General features: G+C 43.7%; 1 protein-coding gene across 1 annotated transcript; it reads right to left on the reverse strand.

The window, feature by feature from the left end:
• Positions 1 to 1,829: 1,829 nt before the first annotated feature.
• SLC34A1 (solute carrier family 34 member 1) lies at positions 1,830 to 20,049 on the reverse strand (the record flags this gene model as incomplete). Its single annotated transcript, XM_081319045.1, has 11 exons — positions 1,830 to 2,384; positions 2,680 to 2,804; positions 3,944 to 4,060; positions 4,223 to 4,390; positions 4,535 to 4,637; positions 8,553 to 8,648; positions 9,267 to 9,462; positions 9,861 to 9,984; positions 10,393 to 10,536; positions 11,871 to 11,999; positions 19,971 to 20,049. 11 exons carry the CDS (start codon positions 20,047 to 20,049, stop codon positions 1,830 to 1,832), a joined length of 1,836 nt encoding a protein of 611 aa, XP_081175171.1.
• Positions 20,050 to 22,305: the final 2,256 nt, after the last annotated feature.

Consider the following 22,305-nt stretch of genomic DNA (forward strand, 5'->3'; position numbering starts at 1 on the left):
GCACTGCTGCAGTGTATAAATATACTGAGTAACAATGATTTCTATTTATGCCTGAATTGGCCCAAAAAAGTCCAGTGTACTTCCTTCTCCAAAAAGTAATGCTATTCCTCATCATTCAAGAAGTAGAAAATTATATACTGTAATATTCTAGTTCACTTAAAGAACAGATTTATTTTATTTTTGAAGTAGTGACTTAGAAACACACCTTGATGCTCAAATTACCGGTATGCAACAGGGGACACACATCTGAAAGAAACTCTGCACATTCAAACTTGACAGAAGCAGAAACACAAGGCGTCCTGGGATTGTGTGCTAATGCAAAGGTAGAAGTGACACAGTGCACATTCTGGTGACATAATTGTAAAATATATGTGAACATGAGATATGGAGGAGATCCAGGGAAGATTAGAAAGTTTGCTGCTGCTTGCAATTTTTTTTTAAAAAAAAGCAAACAAAACATCCAAAGTGGTGGCTGCACTCCTAATTCAAACCATGTTCAGGATCTGCACCAAACTACAGAATTCAGATTCTGCTAATGGGGTAGATTCACTCCCTCCCCTCCAAAGCATTTTCTTATGTGATCAGATTCTCTGTTAACATAGGATTTTCTATTCCTAAAAACTTAAAAATCAAAGGAAACGGCTCCTATCTTAGACTGCTGGTTGCTGATCTGCATCATAGCATTGGTTCAACTCAGCTGAGATTCAGCAGCAGCCAAAAGAACATAGTGTCACATTTTATAAATAATACACATCAAATCCTTCGCAATCTGGATTTTCACTGAAATAATGAAAATTATGAGAATAATTATACAGTGAAAGCTACAGAAACAAATGTCTCCCCAATTCTATTTCTATAATTTTTCTGGAACCCAAACTGAAGTGATCTATAACTACCTAGCAGAAATATAAGCAGTGCAAATGTAGCATCTGTTTCTTAGTGATTCCAAAATTATTACTATAGGGACTATTTCTATCTATTACTTTCTTGCTCATAAAGAATCTGATGGTCAGCATCTATTAAGACAATACTATAAAATGGAGTTAATGCTCTTACAGGTTCAAACAACCTTTAGATGGTTTTTACTTTCAATTCTCACCAGTTTCAATTAGCACATATATGAATTTGGGATGATGTGAGTTGTCATCAAATATCTGAAGGATCTGTTTGTCAAGTTAAAAGGGAAAAATCTTCTAAGCACCATTATGTGTAATTCTGCAAATGTGTTGTACACTGAGACAACACTACTCAGGGAGACCTACAATTCTGCTAAAAAATAACTTCTGAATATATGGAACTCCTGTTACATGGATGCTACAGGCAATCGAGAATAGGGGTTCTCAGTGGTGGAATTCAAATATGTGAACAACCGGTTCTCTGTGTGGATGCTGCTTCTGGAAGTCCGTTCTGGTTCTGGGCAACAAAAAAGTAGCTACCAGTTCTGCCGAAGTGGTGCCAACCGGCTAAATCCCACCACTGAGGGTTCTGCTGGACTATAAGCACTATAAACTCTCCTGCATTGTATGTAAGTACACTGATTACTTTGCACTCATTCTTTGATGTTCATAACAAAATGATATGCACAGTGATTATCAAATGCTAGTTATAGGCACATTTCCTACGAAAAGCTCTGCCCAATGAGACATGAACCTAAATTGGCTGGCATACACATGTGGCAGTGACAGAGCTCCAGTGATGAGGGCAGCCATCAGCACAAACTCCAGTATTTGCACTGATGCCGTTTCTTGTTGTGCTTTTTCTTTATATTATTGCTTGTCTACTGAGCCCCACTGCCTGCAGGCCACAACAGAGCTGTGTTCTAGCACAAATCACAGGCGGCTAGCATGTTGCACTGGCAGGATATTCAGCTGGGGTGAGAGTCTTGGTGGTGGGGACCATTCCTCTAAAAAGACAACAGAAGGCTTCGGCAAGCCTCTTCTGACCTTAACTCCTGGTGATTTCTTTTTATATTCCTCTCGGGTACCCGAACAATGAACAGCACAACACGCTGCGGCTCTGGTCATTAGCCCATCCAAGGGCTCCAAAGAATGAAGCCAGTATGGCAAGAAGTCCCAATTCTGAAGCCACCTGGGCAGACAGTCAGGGCTTTGGGACTGCATGATGTTGATAATGGCCACACAAGCTAGAAGAATCAGGAACGGAGCTCCCACTCCTACCAGCGCCTGCCATCCTGCCACCGAGAGTCCAAAAACCAGCGACGGCAACAAGAGGAAGCAGATAATCAGGTAGAAGACAGCAAACCAGCGATACTTGGCTGTCCGCTCACCTAATGCTTCAGCCATGCGGATTGGGAGGCGAGTACAAGGCAGGGGATACCACAGCAAAATCCCAGAGATGTTGAAGAAGAAGTGGCAGAGAGCAATCTGAGAAGGGAAACCAGAAGCACAGCAATTCTCTTGGGTGCAACATTGGGAAGAAATGCACACTGTGCACTGGGTTTGGGGGGAGAGCAGGGAAAGGAACCTAGTATCCCTTTCACTTCTGATTCTTGCTTGTGCCTCTCTGCTTTACCATTTCTGTTTCCTTCCTGGCTTTTCTTTGATAAAGGGTGGGAACAGCAGTGCTTAGGGGCACGTAAAGAAACCCTTAGGCTGGGAAATATATTGTCCTAAGCCATCATCTCTAGTTCAACAGAATAGAAAGAGGGCATCTCCTCACCTGCAAGGCACTGGCCAATTTATCCCCCGGACTGGCCAGGGCTGCTAGGGTAGCCGTGGTTGTAGTTCCGATGTTAGAACCAAGGGTGAGGGGATACGCACGTTCTAAGCTAATCACCCCAAGACCTGTCCCACAAAAGAAAAGAGCAGCTGGTCAGAAAACAACTTCCTTCCCCACAATACACACTAAAGGCACACACAATACACACTAAGGGAGCCGTCCTTATTCCACAAAAGCAGATTTCCTGAAGATGAGTCCAATTACTCACTGTCCCTGTTCAGTCAACTCATTTAACCAGGTTACTGAATAAACTACCTGGCTTTGCATCCCGTACGAAGGAGAAGATTAGACTAACATGGGCTATTCCTTCCATGTTTCTATGAGGTATATTCTGAGCCACAGTCCAAGGAAGATGGACTTGCACTCGTGTTAAGCCATTTTGAAAAATCACCAAACTGATCACTTATCAAGGTTGTTGCTGCTAGAACTTTAACTCATCTGGCTAAATATGTTATGTGAATATAGACACAGCATCTTGTATCAGTAATTTCTGAGATAGCTACAGGGTGCTTCAAACCATCATCACAGCATTATGTCCCATTTAAGTGTGATAGTAACATCTTGCTTATTTATTCCATATATTCCGGAGCAGCAGGGGTGTCAAACTCAATTTCATTGAGGGCCGCATCAGCATTGCGGTTGCCCTCGGGTGTATATGTGTGTGTGGGGGTGAGTGGCCAGGGTGGGCGTGGCCTACTGGGTGGGCGTGGCTGGAGTGCATATGGCACAAAGGGTGATACCTCCCCAGCCTGCGCCCAGGGGGCAGTGCCGACACGGCATGGACCAGTCCCTCGCTGTTTCCAGACAGCCTTGTGGAGCTAAGACTGAATGTATTTCAGCATAGATGACCACCATGAAATTGTACGCCCGGGGCCAAGGCAGTGGGGGCCATTCCGTCACTGTTTCCAGGATGGCTTCGCGGGCCACATGAAACCACTTTGTGGGCCGGATCCGGCCCCCGGGCCTTGTGTTTGACATGTCTGAGCTACACCCTTAAACCCCAGGTTGACTTTCTCCTGCCGTGGGGAATGAGACAGATGCAGCTAAGAAACATTGTTAGCAGATTGGTGCTTCTCTTCTCCTCTTGCATGGGGCTAAAAATTTACAGTAAATCTCATCCTGAGTTTCTTTTGTACAAAACAGTCTCTCCACCTTGAACTTGCTCCTGGGATTGTGGGGGGAAGGGAAGATATAAGGGACTTACCTATGAGAGGGGTAATTGCTGAAGTGAAGACAGAGCTACTTTGCATTACAAACGTCATCCCAGCACCAACAAGCATGGCAAAGTAACCGGTGGCCCATCCAAATGGTGATGGAAGATCTGCCCAAACCAGTGTAATGTCAGAAACAGCAAGGAGAGACGAGGATTCACACAGGTGGACTCTACTACAAGAACTTGGTGCCCTTCAGAGGCCTGACATCTAAACTTTTGGACCCAAAAAAATCTCCAGTCTAGTGAGAAAGAACCAGTCTATGAGCCTACCTGTGTTAATGACCTTCTGGATAGTGCTGGCCACCTGGCCTTTGAGCACAGAGTTCAGCAGTTTGACCAACATCATAAGACAGGTGCACAGTACAGTCAGAGATCCAGCCAGCAACATGAGTCCTACAGCCAAGTCTGGCAGAGAGGAGTCCACAAACAGGTGATTGCCTGGACAAAGGAGCAGTGGTCAGTGCAAAAGCCCTGCCTTGTTCCCCCTCTCTTCTACTTTTGTGACCTGGCAGGAAGAATGGGGCATCTGTGGCTGTAGCCATTTCTTTCAGAGTTTTGTTGTATGAAGTTGCTGGTGCTTACATTTCTGTGTCATGGCACTGCTGAAGTTTCCAGCACTTTCCAGACTGTTTGGTATAAGGGAGCTGAAGTTTAGGGATCTTCCTCTTGTGCCTGCTGAAGAAATCTATAAAAAAAGAGAGTCATCCTAACATGTGGTAGGAACTCTAGGGAGATGAGTGAGAACCCCCCCCTTCCATTCCTAGTCAAAAACAGTCTTATTATAATGCCGTTACTCCATGCTAGTCAATTTTTCCATCTCATTCCTTTTGTTCATTCAAAAGTGTTCCCTGCAGGCCAAATATTGCTAAAATGTTAATTCTAACACCATTAGCCTCCACAACACTCTTCATATTTCATCCATCAGCACTTATTTAGCATCAGTTCCAGGGCAGTGACCTCAGTTTAATTCCCTTAGGAAAAAAATACTCTTGTTCTGCTGCTTCCTTCCTTCCTTGAGTTTCATTTTTCCCAAAATACCTTTTCAGTGCCTGCACTCCCAAAGTTACACACGCTCCGAGCAAGCAGCGCTCTGCTGTGTATTGTGCATGCAGTTTAAAACTAAGCACCTGTTGGGCAACAACTGCCCTAGGCCACTTTTGACCGTGAAGAAATTTGCAGGCAGCAAGGCCATACTTCTGTTTGGAGGATGAGGTTTCATGGGCGCTTCCCAAAGGTACCATTCCTCCTCTCCAAATCAATCCCAAAGCAGAGTGGAGCAGATCCTTTCCTTTCCTGTAGGCCTCCAAATGCAGAAAACACAACACACCAATCTATACTGTCCTTCCAGTCGACTAATAGAAATATAATGAAGACATAATTCAGTCCCTTCCACTCCTCAGCTATTGTTCCATCTGGAACAGCAACAGAAAATAACCCTGCCTCACTCCAGACAAAAAAGAGATAAAAAAATTTTTCACAAACATCAGAATATGCCATACTATATATAGTATTTGGTCATTTCCCAAATATTCTGAGCATTTGTAACTTAAGTAGAAAGTAACTGGCTACAACACCACCATTCTGTATTAAAAATCCCACAAGAGCTATGAAAGTGACGTGAAGTCACTTTCTATTCTACAATCAGGTGGTTTTTCCAACATTTTGAAGCAAGTGACAGTGATCTAAGTAAAATGAATCCTTTTTCGGCGGGAGGAACTAGAACCCATTGGAAGGACACTTCTGTCCCCTTGAAAGAAAGAAAAAGGAAGGAAGGAAGGAAGGAAGGAAGGAAGGAAGGAAGGAAGGAAGGAAGGAAGGAAGGAAGGAAGAAAGAAAGAAAGAAAGAAAGAAAGAAAGAAAGAAAGAAAGAAAGAAAGAAAGAAAGAAAGAAAGAAAGAAAGAAAGAAATAAAGAAAGAAAGAAAGAAAGAAAGAAAGAAAGAATCCTCCAGGCAGCCTGGCCCTTTGCATGGCCTTGCTGAATTTTATTTGTGCTGAATCAAGTCTGAATCCCACTTAATACAGAGGCCTCAATCTTACCCAAGCCATGTTAGGCAGTCTACAATGATACTCTGTGAGCTCTGATGCTGCTGGCAAAAGAGAAGCACTGAGTTCCCCATACAAACTTATAGCAAAGCCTCACAGTTCACTTTGGTTCACTCTGATAACCTCCTGACAAGAGGGGAGCCTGGGCAGCTGGTTTACCACAATTAGTGCCCAAGGACTCTCACCACAATCAGCAAGAGTCTCTGGGAACTGGGTACTAGATGGCACTGGGCTTTCTGGGCAGAGCAGGAGGAAGACAAGGACTAGCCAAGCTCCTGGGACTGTCTAAGGAGAGGAAGGATGAGTACTAAGCTTAATCCTCCTACAATGAAGGACTTTCTGCCAAGACTGGCTCATTCCCAAGAAAGACCAGGAGTGAATAAGCAAGCAAGGATACAAGGAAGATTTCTCTGCTAGAAAGGCAGCAGGACTCTACCAGACAGGAAGCACAGAGGAGAGGAGAGGAGGAACATGAACGAGAAATAGGGTCAATGATCTCTCTGTTCAGCAAGGAGGCAGCAGAAAACCCATAGGGGTATTTGGGCAGCTCTGGGATGGGTTTCTAGGATTCTCTGGTCCCAGATACATTCTTGGAGAGGAGGGGGAAAAACATATCAACCCAGAAATAACACCAAATATTGGTATACTGTTTAATGAAAATTACTGGCACCTATGTAACCAAAAAGGGACGCGGTGGCTCAGTGGGTTAGGACGCTGAGCTTGTCGATCGGAAGGTCGGCAGTTTGGCGGGTCGAATCCCGAGTGCCGCGTAACAGAGTGAGCGCCTGTTACTCGTCCCAGCTTCTGCCAACCTAGCAGTTCGAAAGCACGTAAAAATGCAAGTAGAAAAATAGGGACCACTACGGTGGGAAGGTAACAGCGCTCCGTGCGCCTTTGGCGTCTAGTCATGCCGGCCACATGACCACGGAGATGTCCTCGGACAAGCGCTGGCTCTTCGGCTTTGAAACGGAGATGAGCACCGGCCCCTAGAGTCGGAAACGACTAGCACGCATGTGCGGGGGAACCTTTACCTTTACCTTTTTTATGTAACCAAAAAGGACATTAGAGTATTGTAACTAATTTCACTGCTCTCTGTTTCACTCACTCTCTCTCTCTCTGTGAGTATACACACACACATACACGTTAATAACATGCCACGATACTCATGATATTTGTGTTTGACTCATTAGAGATTTTGGGATCACTGTATATAAACGTTTCAGCACAGCAGCCCTTTGTCCAAGGACCTACTCCTGGCGAGCCATTTGCCATAGCAATTTGAGCTTGAGATCTGGGCAGGATCAGGAAGGACTGTGGGGTGGGTGGGTGTGATGCTTTGGAGCCAGAGGAAGCTGGCAAGGGTCCCCCTCCCTCCCCGTGGGGAAAGAAGACCATCGATGTTCTCCAAAAAACTTCACCATTGTAAAATGAAAGAAAAACGTTCTTACAGTTTTAGGTTACAACACAGCTGAGCTGAAAATAGATTGGCTCAGATGATGCGATGGTGCTTTGAAATTTGTACACAATCCTCATCCAGAAGTGCTCTAAGCTTTGTTCCCCCCATAATAGAAGTGCATAACTATAAATAACTATGAACGTCTTTCTTTTTAAATCTATATCCTTTCATCACGGCATGACCACCCACTTAGTTTCTGGATTAAATGAAAAAAATATCTGAAGTAACATAAATGAAAATTAACATACTCTATTAGGAGAAAAAGCAAACTGAATTCTTTGGTGGCTGAACTGCATTTCAAAATGTTTTCCATTTGTGCGTATCTATAGAGAGGCACGATTTTAAAGACAATGAACTGAAAGTGCCCAAAGCAATTGTCATTCCTCCATACCTAGGACACGTGAGAGATTACCTATAACACCATATTGGCTATACAAGTACTAGGTCCCAGATTAGGGCTAGAACTAAGAGTAGGATTAGAACAAGGTTACCTTTAGAGCAGGGGTGTCAAACTCAATTTCATTGAGGGCCGCATCAGCATTGCGGTTGCCCTCAGGGGGCCGGGTGGGTATGTCCAGGGTGGGCGTGGCCTACTGGGTGGGCGTGGGTAGAGTGCGTATGGCCTGCTGAGTGGGCGTGGCCAGCTCTACATCGTTCGCATCAAGGGTGCCTATGGGGGCCTGCGTAGGAGTGGGACAGATCTGAGGGTCTGCCTTGGCTTCTGCCAAGATTTAATTACGCAGTTAACAAAAAACACAAGAGCTTGTCTTCTCAAGCGGAAAAGTTGCTTTCAGCAACCAGCCCCTCCCCAAACACTCCAAGGCAGTGGGGGCCGTTCCCTCACTGTTTCCAGGATGCCTTCGCAGGCCGCATGAAACCACTTCGCGGGCCGAATCCGGCCCCCGGGCCTTGTGTTTGACATGTCTGCTTTAGAGGTTCCACCAAATGAGGTATATGGAATGGGTCAATCAGAGAAAAACCTTCTCAGTGGTGGCATCCTTATAGAACAGGGATCTGGAACATCTTCTGAATGATATCTGCTGTTTTCTCTTACATCCCTCCCCCTTCTATTCTCTCTCTCCTTTGGCACAATTCTCACCTGTGGAGCCGGCGCTTCACACCACATCCGAATCAGACTTTTGTTGTGCAAGCTTTCATTGCCTGTGGCAATCCCTGTGATCACTGACTTATCCAGCTGAAGGGAACAAGAAAAATCCTTAAAGTGTGGCAAGAGTAGAAGATACCTGTCTCTCATCCCTGCCTCCCAAGGCTACTGTACAGGTGGTCTTCAACTTAGGACCACAGCTGGGAACCATAATTCCCATTTGCCAAGCAAGGTGGTAGTTAAATGAGTCACGCCTGATTTTGTGACCTTTTTGTGACCTTTTTGCCACTGTTGTGAAGTGAATCACTGCAATTGTTATGTGAATCATGCAATATTAAGTGAAACCAGCTTCCCCTTGTTGGAAGCCAGCTGGGAAGGTTGCAAATGGCCATCCCTTGGCCCCAGGATCCTGCAGTCGTTGTAAATACACGTGTTGGTTGCCAAGTGCCTGAATTTTGATCATGTGATCAGGGGGATTCTGTGCGAGGACTGGTTGTAAGTCGCTTTTTTCAGTGTTGTTGTAACTTCGAACTGTCATTAAAGAAATGGTTACAAATTGAGGACTGCTTGAACAGAAAACAGAGAAGGAGCTCCCAGGAAAAAGACCAAGAAGGCGCAGTTGTGTTTAGATTAGCCTTTCCCAACCTGGTACCTCCAGATCTTCAGTGTCATAATCCTGTAGCTGGCATAGCACAAACACACACACACCTGGACAATAAGGCCAGTGAAGGGCTCCGTGATTACTTTCAGGAGCTCTGGAGCATCCCGTCCACTATGCAGGTTGAGAGTTGCCATGGAAACTTTGGTGATGTGGTGCAGATAGCCACTGGCCACTTCCAGAGGCAGCAGAATCAATACGGACAACCAGTTGAAGCAGTCATGCACGGTGGCCCCTGCAAAGGCCCTGTTAGACAATGAAGAGAAGCTTTTGCTGTTGTGAAATATCAGAGTCGTGGCATGGGGTATATGGATGGGTCCTACCCGAGCATCCATCCAAATCACCTGTATTGCAGAAGTGTCTCTGAGACCCACTTCTGCCTATTTGTTGTGTTTACCTGAATTACCAATTATTCCTGGCTTAACACATACCTGTTCTTCATTACTCCTGTCTTAGGTTTGTAGCCCCAGCACCCCCACAACCTACTGGCATCTTCCTGTAGTTGATGAACACTTTCTTCTTCTGCCAATTTGCTCCTGTCTTCATCCAATTCTGCCAGCCACATAACTGGCCTTCTTTCCAGGGCAGAAACTGGCTACATTCTTGGTCTCCATCTTCCCCCCACCCCCCACCCCCCCCCACACACTAATACTTGCCTCTTAAATTCATTTCTGTCGCCAGCTTGCATAAGTGCCACAATGGTGTTGGTGACTGAGGTCCCTATATTGGAGCCCATGATGATGGGGATGGCTGAACCTACCTCCAGCACTAGAGAGCAAAGGGCAAAGAGCACCTGGTGAGAACTCTGGCTTGAAGATGCCATAGATGGTATCCTAAACAGAATGAGAGTTTGGGCGCACGTTTCCTCCTGGGCAGACTATTCCTTTCCGGTCCTATGTATATCTCCAGCAGAGATGCTGATATATTGATCCCCCACAATTGCAATTACATTCAAAGCCCTTTCATAATTATCAGGCCTTGCAGCTCATTATCAATGCAAATATTACTGGAATAGAAAACATGGAACCTCTGACAACCAGGTACAATTCGAGGACTGTCTGACCGGGAGTATTGGGAGTGTTAGTTCAATGACATCTGGAAGTCTCACACACACACACACACGCACACATATATATCTTCTCTTTAGTCTGATTTTAGTTCATCAATGTTACTCACATCCTGAGGAAACCATGCTCACAATGATGGAGGTGGAGGTGCTGGAACTCTGTACAAGGACAGTAACAAGGACTCCTACCACAAGCCCTGCCACTGGGTTGGAGAGGATAGCATTGTCCTTGAAAATATCTCCAGCTACTTTACCTGAAAAAAAAAAAACACCCAGAGAGTAGCAAAGCAGATCTGAACATAGGGCATCAAGTTTCTAGTCCAGCTTGCTCCTAACACAAGTTTTAGTTAGAATCTGTTAATTAGTCGCTGAACATATAGCTTAAGCATTATTTCCCCAGTTAAAAGATTCCAGTTTAGAACGAGCTCTTTCTGGAAATTGGATGGGGGGGGGGGGAAATACAGGAAGTATTTAAGTCCCAATAATAAATAAAGTCTAAACATAAAATCATTCTCTTAGTCTGGTTGCTAAAATGAAGAAAACATGAAGTCAGCTTTTCTGTATAAGAATTGTGAGCAGTACTAATAATACCATAAGCAAACCCAGATTCTTATTTGTATTAGCTCTATTGTGCCTAATTGAAATTCTGATTAAAAAAGAGATTCTGAAAGTTTGAGGAGAGGAGAAGAGAAAGAGAAGACACATCAGTAAAATATGGTAGAATTATTGCAATATACTGTAGTTGACATGTGATAGAGCTAAACCAATGAGGATTGCCTCAAAGTGCTTGCTAATCAGAAGTGACATTTTCCTTTGGTGAACAAAATTTACCCTTTTGGAAAAGAGATTATGGACTTCTCATTAGGTATGGAAAAACATCTGGAGGGAAGGGAAGTGGGGCAGTCTCGAGAATCTCTACTAAAATTATGGAAATTCAACTTTACGCACACCAGCTTTCTGCCCTAATAAACCTACTGACCCCTGGGGCAATTGATGTGGAAATAATTAACTAAGGTATCTTCTGCACTTTGATCTTCTTCTTCTTTTGTCCAAAAGACTTATTTTGCATGATAACATGTGTCCTACTCACACTCCCAGGGCTTTCCACCATTCCTTCTACTCTCAGTTCAGCCCTGTTCCTCTTCTGACCCAGATCTGAACTACAACAGCACTTCCCTGACTGGCTGGTCTTGTTTCACAGAATGGAGGGCACTATGCTAAGGTTCTAGACTATAGATGGACTTAAATAACAAAGGCTTTCCTATCACCTTGTTATTCCCTAAATAAATCTTGTCTTTATCTTCTTTTACCCAAGGACACTTCCTTACAACAGTTACACTCCTCCTAACTTCTGTCTTTCTCACTCCATGCATTTTTCCCCTAATACAACAAAGTTGTCCAGGGATGTTCCAGTGTTGTTCTTAGCCTCTTTCCTCAGAGCCCAACTCCAACCCCACCCACGCCAGCAGCAGAGAGACAGACAGGAGGTGGAACCCCTCACAGAAGGACATGTAGCCCTTTCATCCTTAGGGAGGCAGGGCTGGAGGGTGGGTGGAGAGGGGGCAGGCAAGTATCAGGGTGACCTCACCTCCTGCCAGCTGGAAAGCAGAGCTCAGCACGTCAAGAGAGCAGACAAACAGGTATAAAAAGGCAAACATCAAGGGGACCTTGAGAAAGGAAATAAGGATGGATCTGGTTCTTGCACATTTACCAAGGGCTGCAAAGGAAGAACAGAGATTAAATACAGTCACGCAGTAGATTCATTTCAACTCTCGTCGCCCACAGACTATCTAGCTGTAACCTGCTGGTGCTCCATTTTGGTTTTTCCCCCACAACGCTAAGTTTTCCATGTAGTTGTTGCTCACCGGGAAAGTTTATGCGAGAGCTCCAGAAGGGGCCAAGCTTTTTAAATCAGTTACAATTAAGTTTCATCATAACAAATACATAACAACTACAAAAAGTTATAAAAGTGATTGTGCCTCAAAAACAGAAAAAGAACTTAGATAAATCACAGGGACTAGATAAAAGAAGAAAAAGAAACTAAGGGGGGAAAAAGATCTGTGTAGTATTAGTATAGTCAGCTACATTTTATAACTAAATCTAGGCCACATAGAAACGTATTGCCCAGTCATCACATTTTTAGAACATGCTGACATTTCAAAAATTGACAATGAACATACAGTATATCGTGAATCTATTCCTGAATTTCAGGAGAAGAGGTTTCTCTACATTTACCTAAACTTAAAGTCTTTCTTGAGTCCCAGTATTAACAACACATTGATAACTCCATATTTAATTTCTTCAAGTGGTGTCTGTGGTCCACCCTTAATTGTAGAGGATTGTTCTGTACCAGCCTGCTACCGGCCCTGCAGAAAAGGCAGGGACAACCCCTTTTACAAGAAGGCAAGAGGCTGGAATTACGCCTGCCAAATTTATTGCTACAAAAACAAATAGAACAAAACATGAACCAAGAAACAGGAGCTTTTCAAGCGGTTGCCTTCAGCAAACCAGCCCTCCCATGCATTCCCCCTTAAATACAGTTCAGGGCGTGGCTTCTCTCTGCCTCCTTCCGAGGAGCCCCATTGCCTTCCTCTGTTTACTCCTGATTGACTGCCTCCTGCGTCGGGCGTCCTTGAACAGGGCCAGCTGTGGGTCATCTTCATCCACGCTGTCAGGCTCACACAGCTGGGTCTGCGTCGTGACCAGGTGAGAGGGGCCTGGCTGAGGGCTCTCATCAAGCTGTCCAACCCCCTCAGCAAGCTCTTCAACACCCCCCTCCTCCTCCTCCTCTGAGTCGTCCGACCCAACTGCCGAACCCACAGGCTGACCCTGAATCACAACAAGGATATGACAACCTGGTTGTGGTGCACACATTAAACCACGCCTAAAGCAGCTGCTAATTAGCTACCAAGCCAGCCTCAAGATTTTGCTTTCAGTGATCAGACCCTAGCAATTTTGGATCAGGATATGGAAGAAACCACCTTTGCTGTTACAGAGCTGGTAAATCATAATGTAGGGTGAATGGTTTGATTTTGTTTTCTTGCCCTGGCCTCCAACTCCCTTTTTACTGAACGTGGATTGTTTAAATATTGTTTTAATGTGTACAGGTTTCATTTTTTTATTACTTCCACTGTTTTTTGTGCTTTGAAGTGTGATTGCTTGGAAACACTATATGATTATTTTAAATACAACAATTTACAAAAGGATTAGGAAACTTATGTTCCTGAGACACGGGAAGTACAGTTCAACTTTCACAACTGGCCATGTGGTCGTGCTACTAGGAGCTGAATCTGAAAGGCCCCTAATTTCCACATCCCCAAATTCCAAACCCTGAGAGGAAACATGGAATTGCTTTGGAGACTTTGCTTTCGGTCTCAAAATGGCCCCTGACTCTGCTTGCACTCAGGGTAAAAAGAAACTTTCTGGGGATGTGGAAAAGAGGTATCCATCCATCCATCCATCCAACCGCCTGGCATTTCAATCCCTAAACAAACCTAACAATTGTGACTCTTGCTTGAGTTGCTTAGTAACAGAAAAGAACGTGCCAGTCCTTTTTCTATAAATGGCAAAGACTTTGCAACGTAGAAGGAGCCTGAAGTGGGAACAGCACTCCCACAGTCAGAAGAGATGATTGAGAAGGAAGCTGCAGAGCTACACTTAAACAATGACACTGTTGAAGACCAACATACAAATTTCGCACGCCAGAGTTTTTGAACGAAGGTGGAAGGACCCTTCCAATGTTCTCTTTGTACACTGTGAATTATCACTTGGAAACACATAGTATGTACTGTGGTGGTGATGGTGGTTATACAACCTTAATGATTTAGTTCTGACACATACAGAGTCATTACCAATTCATGACCAAGTTGCAGGGATTTTTTATTGCACAAAAATTACTCAAGTACTCTGACCATTGCTTTTGCAGTATTTTAGATTCTGAGTTTGACCATGAGTAATAGGATGTATGATGGGTCAATATTCAGGGTAGGAGATGAAGTTAAGATAGAGAAATTGTTGGATTCCTTGCTAGCAGAGAAACATTTACCATTTGCTCTCCCTAATACAGGTCGGGGCAGGGGTAGGTATGACTAGTATTAAGAAATGACTAGTAGTTTATCCACCTCTCAAAAGTTAATTCATTAGATAGGGAGGGGCGTTCTGCTCCTGCTGCACCTAGAAACTCCTGCCCATTCTGTGGATCTCCTACAGGGGTCGGGTGACTGAAAGAGTTTTGTAAATCCTGCTTCACTAGTTACCTTCTGCCACCCATGAATCAGGCATTGGAGGTGACCTGTGCAGGGAGGAGAAAAGTACTTTTCCTGCTTAGCAATCTGCCTGTCAGTCAAAGGTTTCTTTTTATATATGTGATGATCCATGTGGAAATAAGTCGCGATGGACAGGCAAATCACTCAGTGGGGCAGTCGAAGCTATCTGCAGCACACACAGCCTGCAGAGCAACTGGGCAGATCCTACTAGGCAGACCCCAATCATCACCTAATAGGAAGGTTGTGCTGGAAGAAGATGCAAACCGCCACCTTCACACTAGATCAGTAAAATCCAACATTAGGTGGCCTTGGCTACCGAAGATGAGAAGAAAGCGGCAGCAGGAGGATGTGATCTTATATGACGATTAAAGGATCCCCTTTGATCTGAAGTTAGGAGATGTGTGGGTGTGTCCATAACACCCCAAGCAGAGCTTTTGAGTCTGAAGCTGACCTAGAAGGCTGGACAGGTCTCCAAATAAACTTTATTTTATTTATTTTATTTTAATTCCATTTATATCCCGCCCTTCTCCGAAGACTCAGGGCGGCTTACAAACTTAGCAGTAGCCTTCATTCTATGTATATGCCTGCTTATTAGGGCTTTCACACACACCCCAAGCGGCATTATTACAAAGTCAGCTTAATTGCCCCCAACAATCTGGGTCCTCATTTTACCTACCTCGGAAGGATGGAAGGCTGAGTCAACCTTGAGCCTGGTGGGATGCGAACTTGCACTAATTGCAGGCAGCTGGTGTTACTTAAGGAGGCATTAGCCCACTGCTCCACCAAGGCTCTTTAACTGGTAATTGCCAGCATCTTGAAGTGGGCTGAAACTAGCTACCACATGCAACATAGTGCATTTTTCATTCTTGGATTGTGGGCCTCTGGGCTTCAGTTTGATGCTTAAAATTGATTCATAGTATGATCTTTCTCTTCCTCTCCAGTAAATATCTCCTTAGTTTGAGAACCAGCTGGTCCCTTTTAGGGATGTCCAATTTTCCTATACTTGAGAAAGGAAAAGAAGCCTCGCCTCACTGGGAGCTACGCTCATTTTGATTTTCTGTGAGAGATGGCAGGATGACATGACAAAAGGAAGTATGTTTAACTCAGGGGTGTCAAACTCAATTTCATTGAGGGCCGCATCAGCATTGCGGTTGCCCTCAAGGGGCCGGGTGGGTATGGCCAGGGTGGGTGTGGCCTACTGGGTGGGCGTGGCTAGAGTGCGTATGGCCTACTGGGTGGGCATGGCCAGCTCTACAACGTTCGCATCAAGGGTGCCTATGGGGGCCTGGGCAGGAGTGGGACAGATCTGAGGGTCTCTGGCAGAAGGAGGGTCTCTGGGCAAGGCAGTGGGGGCCATTCCCTCACTGTTTCCAGGATGGCTTTGCGGGCCACATGAAACCACTTTGCGGGCTGGATCCGGGCCCCAGGCCTTGTGTTTGACATGTTTGGTTTAACTTATTCTGTGTTCTGAGGAAGACAGTCTGTAATCCATGGTCATCAAAAGTACTCAATTTAGGCATTCTTAACTAATATACATAAAGCTTGCTTTCTTTCAAACATTTTTCACTCCATACTGTCTAGGTCAGGGTAGGCAACCTCGGCTCTTTTATGACTCATGGACTTCAACTCCCAGAATTCCTGAGCCAGCTATGCTGACTCAGGAATTCTGGGAGTTGAAGTCCATGAGTCATAAAAGAGCCGAGGTTGCCTACCCATGGTCTAGGTCCAGGATTTTACCTATTTATTTATTATATCTATATGTCACCCATCTCACTATCCAAAGCTACTCTGGGAGAAATATCAATTTAATATAGATAGTATTAATAAGAATTACCATCCAACCTATTTTCAGGGAATCAGATTGCTATGTTTGATTCTTATATGCAACCTGGATCAATTTAGTTACTTGGTTTGGTAACCTGGTTTTGTATTTTGCAGAGTTAGATCATCTCCACATGGGCTAGCTTCTTGACGTCTCCTACAGTTTATTGGACCTTTTTCACAGCTGTATCTGTTCTCCTAGTGATGAACTCAACTCAGGATACATTAGTGTCCAACCCCTACTGCTTATTAAGCAACAAATGACATTTTCCCTGCCTCCCAGTCTAGAGGTTCCTGCTTGCCTCCTCTGTTCAGACATCTGTGCCTTCTGTTGTTAGGAAGATGCATTGCATTCCCTTGCAACATGAGGGCCATGGGACACAATTAGAATCATAGAGTACATGATGGAACAATAGTGTTGAAAAGCCCCATTTAGCTCACGGAGTCCAAAGGCCACTCAGTGCAAGAACCTAAATGAAAGAATTCCAGATAGTCCAGTTTCTGCTAAAAGACAAGACAAGACAAGGCATCCGATGAAGGAGAAGCCATCTCTCCGCTGGGCCATTGGTTCCACTGATCTTACTGGTAGGATTTTTTTTCTCACTTTCAATCAAAATCTTGCTTTCATGTTGTTTAAAACCATTATTTGCCATAGTATGGAACAAAAAAAATAACAGCATCTTCTGTGGGACATTCCGTCAGGTATATGAAGTAAAACACATGCTTTGAATTTAGAAGTTCATCTCAGCCTGCAATTCCAGATAGGGCTGGGCTGAAAAAATCTCCTGCTCAGAAGTCAAACCATCAATATTGGCCTGGTGGACCAATAGTATCAGACTGCTTCCACTGTTCCCACCAGCCAGTCAAAACTTTCATCTTGGTTTAGTCTCTTGTTGGCACAAAAACCTTGGACAGCTTGGGACAGTTTCTTCACAGCTTCCAAGAGATGGATACTTAGCCATTCAGCCTCTCACATTTTACAGCTCTGTCTTTTCTAACCATTTGGCACTGATTTAAAATGTTTTAACTGGCATATTTCTTTTGGGAAGGAAACAAACTGATATGGTCATACTTTGGGGCACAATTGACTGTAATATATGCAGGGAAGATGAGGTTTCTGCCCTTGGCTGCAAATGTCTTTGCCTTGGCTGCTTGTTCTTGTGCTTTTCAATGACAAATAAAGCCATGATGCTGAGCTTGCAAAGTGCTGTTGGTTTAAAACCACTGTGTCAACTTAAGGAGAGCTGGTGTGATCCAAAGGAATCAGTAGGGAGAGCTGTGGATAACAGGGTGGTAAGCATTTTCTTCTGCTGCAACTGTGGATCATTAAAAACACAGTGACAGGGGCAGGAGGAAGCTGTCAAATGGCAGCTCCAAGGAGGAAAAAAGATTTGATTGGCATGTTTTTTATTGTTACCAAGCAACAGTACCAAAATAGCTAAAGTAATTCTACCACAAATAGAAAGCTGATTTGTAGCAAACACCATCGCAAGGCACAATCTATCTTGGAAACATTGGTAAATAGTATCTGATCTTTTTTAAAAAGTATTTTTGTCTGTTGCTTGAATCTTTGTCCATAAAAACTGATTCCATATTAGAGTTCTTTCACATTGCTGAGATCAGCTTTTCTGCCATTTGCTGGACAGAAGATTAATATGGAAGTATCTTCCATGCACATAAAATCTCTCTATTAATGAGCAATAATTGTTTTTATGGCCATGGTCCTCCTAATAAGTCTCTCTCTCTCTCTCTCTCTCTCTCTCTCTCTCTCTCTCTCTCTCTCTCTCTCTCTCTCTCTCTCTCTCTCTCTCTCTCTCTCTCTCTCTCTCTCTCTCTCTCTCTGTGTGTGTACAGATCCTGTTATGCAAAAGATTTCCACGATTGTTAAAAGATTTTCTCATTTCCAGTTAATCCTATTTTATTTCTTCCTGATTAACACAAGTGTATTCCTTAAATAGTTTCTTCTCATTGCCCAAAGTCAGTGAATGTTTTGTCTTGTCTTTCAGAAATGGTCCTTCCTTCCCTCCTTCCTTCCTTCCTTCCTTCTTCCCTCCCTCCCTCCCTCCCTTCCTTCCTCTTAAGGGACCTGTTAACATTTGTCTATATATGTACACTTGTCCTCGACTTACACAATAGAGGCACACATAGCTTCTAAGAATTTTTTAAAATAACAATGTCATAAGGGAGACTAATCCGTTTCTAATCACTAACCATGTCATAGACCAGTATTTAACAGGAACACTTGATGTTAACAATCACAAGTATACTGCATACAACATTCTCGACCGTTAGACGTAAATGATTCAAGCACCAAATCATTTCTGTTGGAGTCCTGACATGCAGAACATTCCTCATACTGTAAAAATGTTAGCTTAAAGAAAAGTAATTTGGATCCAGGCCAATGCATGAACAACAGTGCAATATCAGTAAACTTTACTTAAAAATTTGGATCTTAAAATATTGGGAAAATCCCTGAATTTAGACTTCTTCCCTGACACTTCACCACACACCACACTCCCACTTTCTGTGATTATGGTGTGAAATGAAATAAATTTTGATCTAGCTATTCTCTGGGAAAGCCTGTGAAAGTTACAGATCTGATCTCCCATTGTGATTTGTCTTGAATAAAATGACTCCATGCTTTTACCATAGTTGCCACTCTAGAGAAGAGAACCATTTTACAACTTTTTCTTGCCAAAATTTCTTAAGTTTGTTTCATGACAAAGATCTAGAGATGAAAAGCAAATTTATGTTGGGGCTGGCTGTTCACATCATGCAAATTCTAGCCAGCCAGCAAGTGAAGAAAAGAGTTAACATTTTTGGTATCTACTTGCTGCTGTCCAGTGATGATCTATTTACAGTGCAGAGCTGATAGCCCTAAGCATTGGAGATTTAATCCATATTTGCAGTGCCAGGTTGCCGTTTTATGACCACAGATCACCATCCATTTGATCTGTTTGGTAAGTGGTATGAAATTGTTCTACCTCAAGTGATAGGAAAAATAATGAAATGGTGCATCCTTCTAGTTGTTAAAAGAAAGAGCACACACACACAGATTCTGTAAAATCCTTCCACAGAATTGTTAACATTCTGACAAGCATCAGAAGCCATCTTAGTTCTGAAATTCAGAATGATCCTGTTTGATATTTAACCTTATCTTGCCGCCTTGTCTGGCTTTAATAGTGCTGCAATTTAGATTTCTTCAGTTTGATTTTAATCTGAAGTTTTTTAATCGTTTTTTAAATTGAGGAGAGGAGAGGAGAGGAGAGGAATAGATGTGATTGAATGCAAAGGATGAAAAGAAATATTTTGAAGAAGGGCCATATAGAATGGCAGGACCCAGGTCATTTTGGCTGTTCTTGAAAGCCTAAGTAGGACTGGTCCTGGCTAGTATCAGCAAGAAATACTTAGCTTGTAAGGATACTGGAAAGTAATGCCAGAAGAAAGAAATGAAAATACAACTTGCCAATAGTTCTGCATATACATGTCCTTGAAGTCACCAGAGCCAAACCTGACTTGAAAGTGACATGATGTTACAAAGAAATGAGAGGTCTGGCACACTTGCTTGTTTACAGCTATACCCCTAGCTTCATTTCCCTTACCTGGTTTCTCTATTTCATCCCAACAGGAGTAGGGGTTCCACATCTTGGAAAAATCAATGTTGGTTTCATGGCTCTCCATGCTTTCTGCCAGCCTCCCGGAGGAGCCAGGGGGAAAGTGCTCAAGGTTAGAACTGACAGTGGGGAACAAATATTCTCTAGTTTTTGAATTCATCTGTAAAACTATGGAGAAAGAAATGTTTATTAAAGAAACTGCATCTCACAAATGATAGGATCTTCTGCTTCCTGTATCATTTGTGAGATTATCTAGGCCTAGGGCACTCTTCAAAAAAAAAAGAGAAAAGAAAAGAGAAAAGAAAAGAAAAAGAGGCAAAAAAGCCTACTCTGCCATCCCATGAAGAACCGGTACCAGCTCCTGCTGGAACTTTTGCAGTAACTGAACCTCTGTAGCAGGTAGCTTTAGCTGTGTGGGTTACGAAGTAGTTGTACAGAAGACCCCAAGAACGTCTACAGTACTCTGTAAATAGGATCTTCTGTCTATAGAGAAAGCACTTCACTTTTTTAAGGACAACCCCCCCCCCAAAAGAACATGGGAGTTTCATTGAACAGAAAAGATACCCAGCTGGTCCAAGAAGACATGGAAAGGCATAAAGAAAGTGAAGTGAAGGAAAGGACAGAACTTCAGCTGCAGAGCTTAGAGGTTAAACAAGACTCTTGGGCTGAGTACCTGGGATGCGACGGCTGACGGAAAAGGGTGGTGGTGCCTGCAAGAGTCTTCCTCCTCCTGTGGATTGACAGCATTGCACTGGATTATCTCTCCCCTAAGGTAGCATCATAACCTGCCAGCTGAAACAGACATTGCCAACGATAAATGTGACACTTGTCCTGACATCTTGGTTTCAAGGAAATTCCAGAGGCTTCCCCTATATTCAGCAGCCAAGAAACCATATATCTTAATCATTTATCCAAGGTAATGGATTATTATTGCAGATAGATGCATATCTATTGCTTCCACCTATGTTCTTATTGCCATTGTGGCCATAACTAAACTGCAGGGGAGATTCTGTATTTGGTACTTGGTTGTTTGGAAGAGAGATTAGACAGGTGTTATGTTAGCCAAAAGATTTAGCTGGGCTGGATCTATGCCTGCCTTGATACAGGTATTTTTTTACTCTGGGTTGATTCACTACTAGGGTTAAGAGGTAAGAACCTGCCCTGAAATGGCCTGGATTCAGCTGCCCAATCCACATCTGTTGTTGCTACTCCAGGCTCTTGTCCCTAAGTGTCCCAAGATGTCCCTAAGTGTCCCAAGTGTCACATTTATCACTCCCTTACCTGCTGCAGGTGAGATACTCAGGGGAAACATCACAAGGTCACAGGCTAGGTCCACAGTCCCCTTGCAGACAAAATGAGTGGAGAAACACTATGTCCTTTATACACCAGACAGGAGCAAAGTCTAAAGAGCTGTGTGTTGCTTCTTACTTCAGTTGCACAGTCCGCCCCCCCACATCCATCCCCTTCTCAGAAATTCCTTTAGTTAATTGCTAACTTCTACATCATTCACAGTTATGGAAAAAAATGACCTGCTTGCCATGTTGGTAAGGTACAAGTCCAAACAGCCCAGGATACCAATCTAGTCCTGGCTGCAGGTCACTCAAGCTACCTTTCTAAACATGGGAGTGCTTAAGCCTCAGAAATGAGCCTAGATTTTGCTACTCAGAGAACTCGCTGGTGGGCTTTGGAGACCTAACAGTTTCCAATTAATTTTCAGTAAGATAAAGCAGTTGCAGGGAACCTTTCTTGGCCACTGGCTCATTTGAAATGATGTGATAGCATCTGTGGTGGGTTCACAAAATTGTGGTATAGAAGGCATGGCCAGTGATAAAACATCAATTTACCAGAAAGTAAAGTAGCACCTCCAAGTATAGTCTAAAGCAGGGGTATCAAACTGCCGGCCCACAGGCCAGATGCATCATGACAAAACTGCGCACAACCCATTGCCGGCAATGGAGAAAAAGCTCCGATACGTCACGAGTTTGACATGTCTAGTCTAAAGGATCTAGCAATAGCAATAGCACTTATATACAGCTTCACAGTGCTTTACAACCCTTCCTAAGTGGTTTTACAGAGTCAGTATATTGCCCCCAACAATCTGGGTCCTCATTTTACAGACTTCAGAGGGATGGAAGGCTGAGTCAACCTTGAGCCGGTCAGGATCGAATTCCTGGCAGTGGAATGCAGAGTTAGCCTGCACTACTGCATTTAACCACTGTGCCATCATGGCCCCTACATGAAAGACCTTTGTAAGGCTTATAAGCAGTCCTACAATATATAGCATGCTTCCCCTCACATGACCGTCTCCCAGCTTCCCTTGCAG

Source organism: Vipera berus (genome assembly GCF_964194415.1).
Source record: "Vipera berus genome assembly, chromosome: 2".
Lineage (NCBI taxonomy): Eukaryota > Metazoa > Chordata > Lepidosauria > Squamata > Viperidae > Vipera > Vipera berus.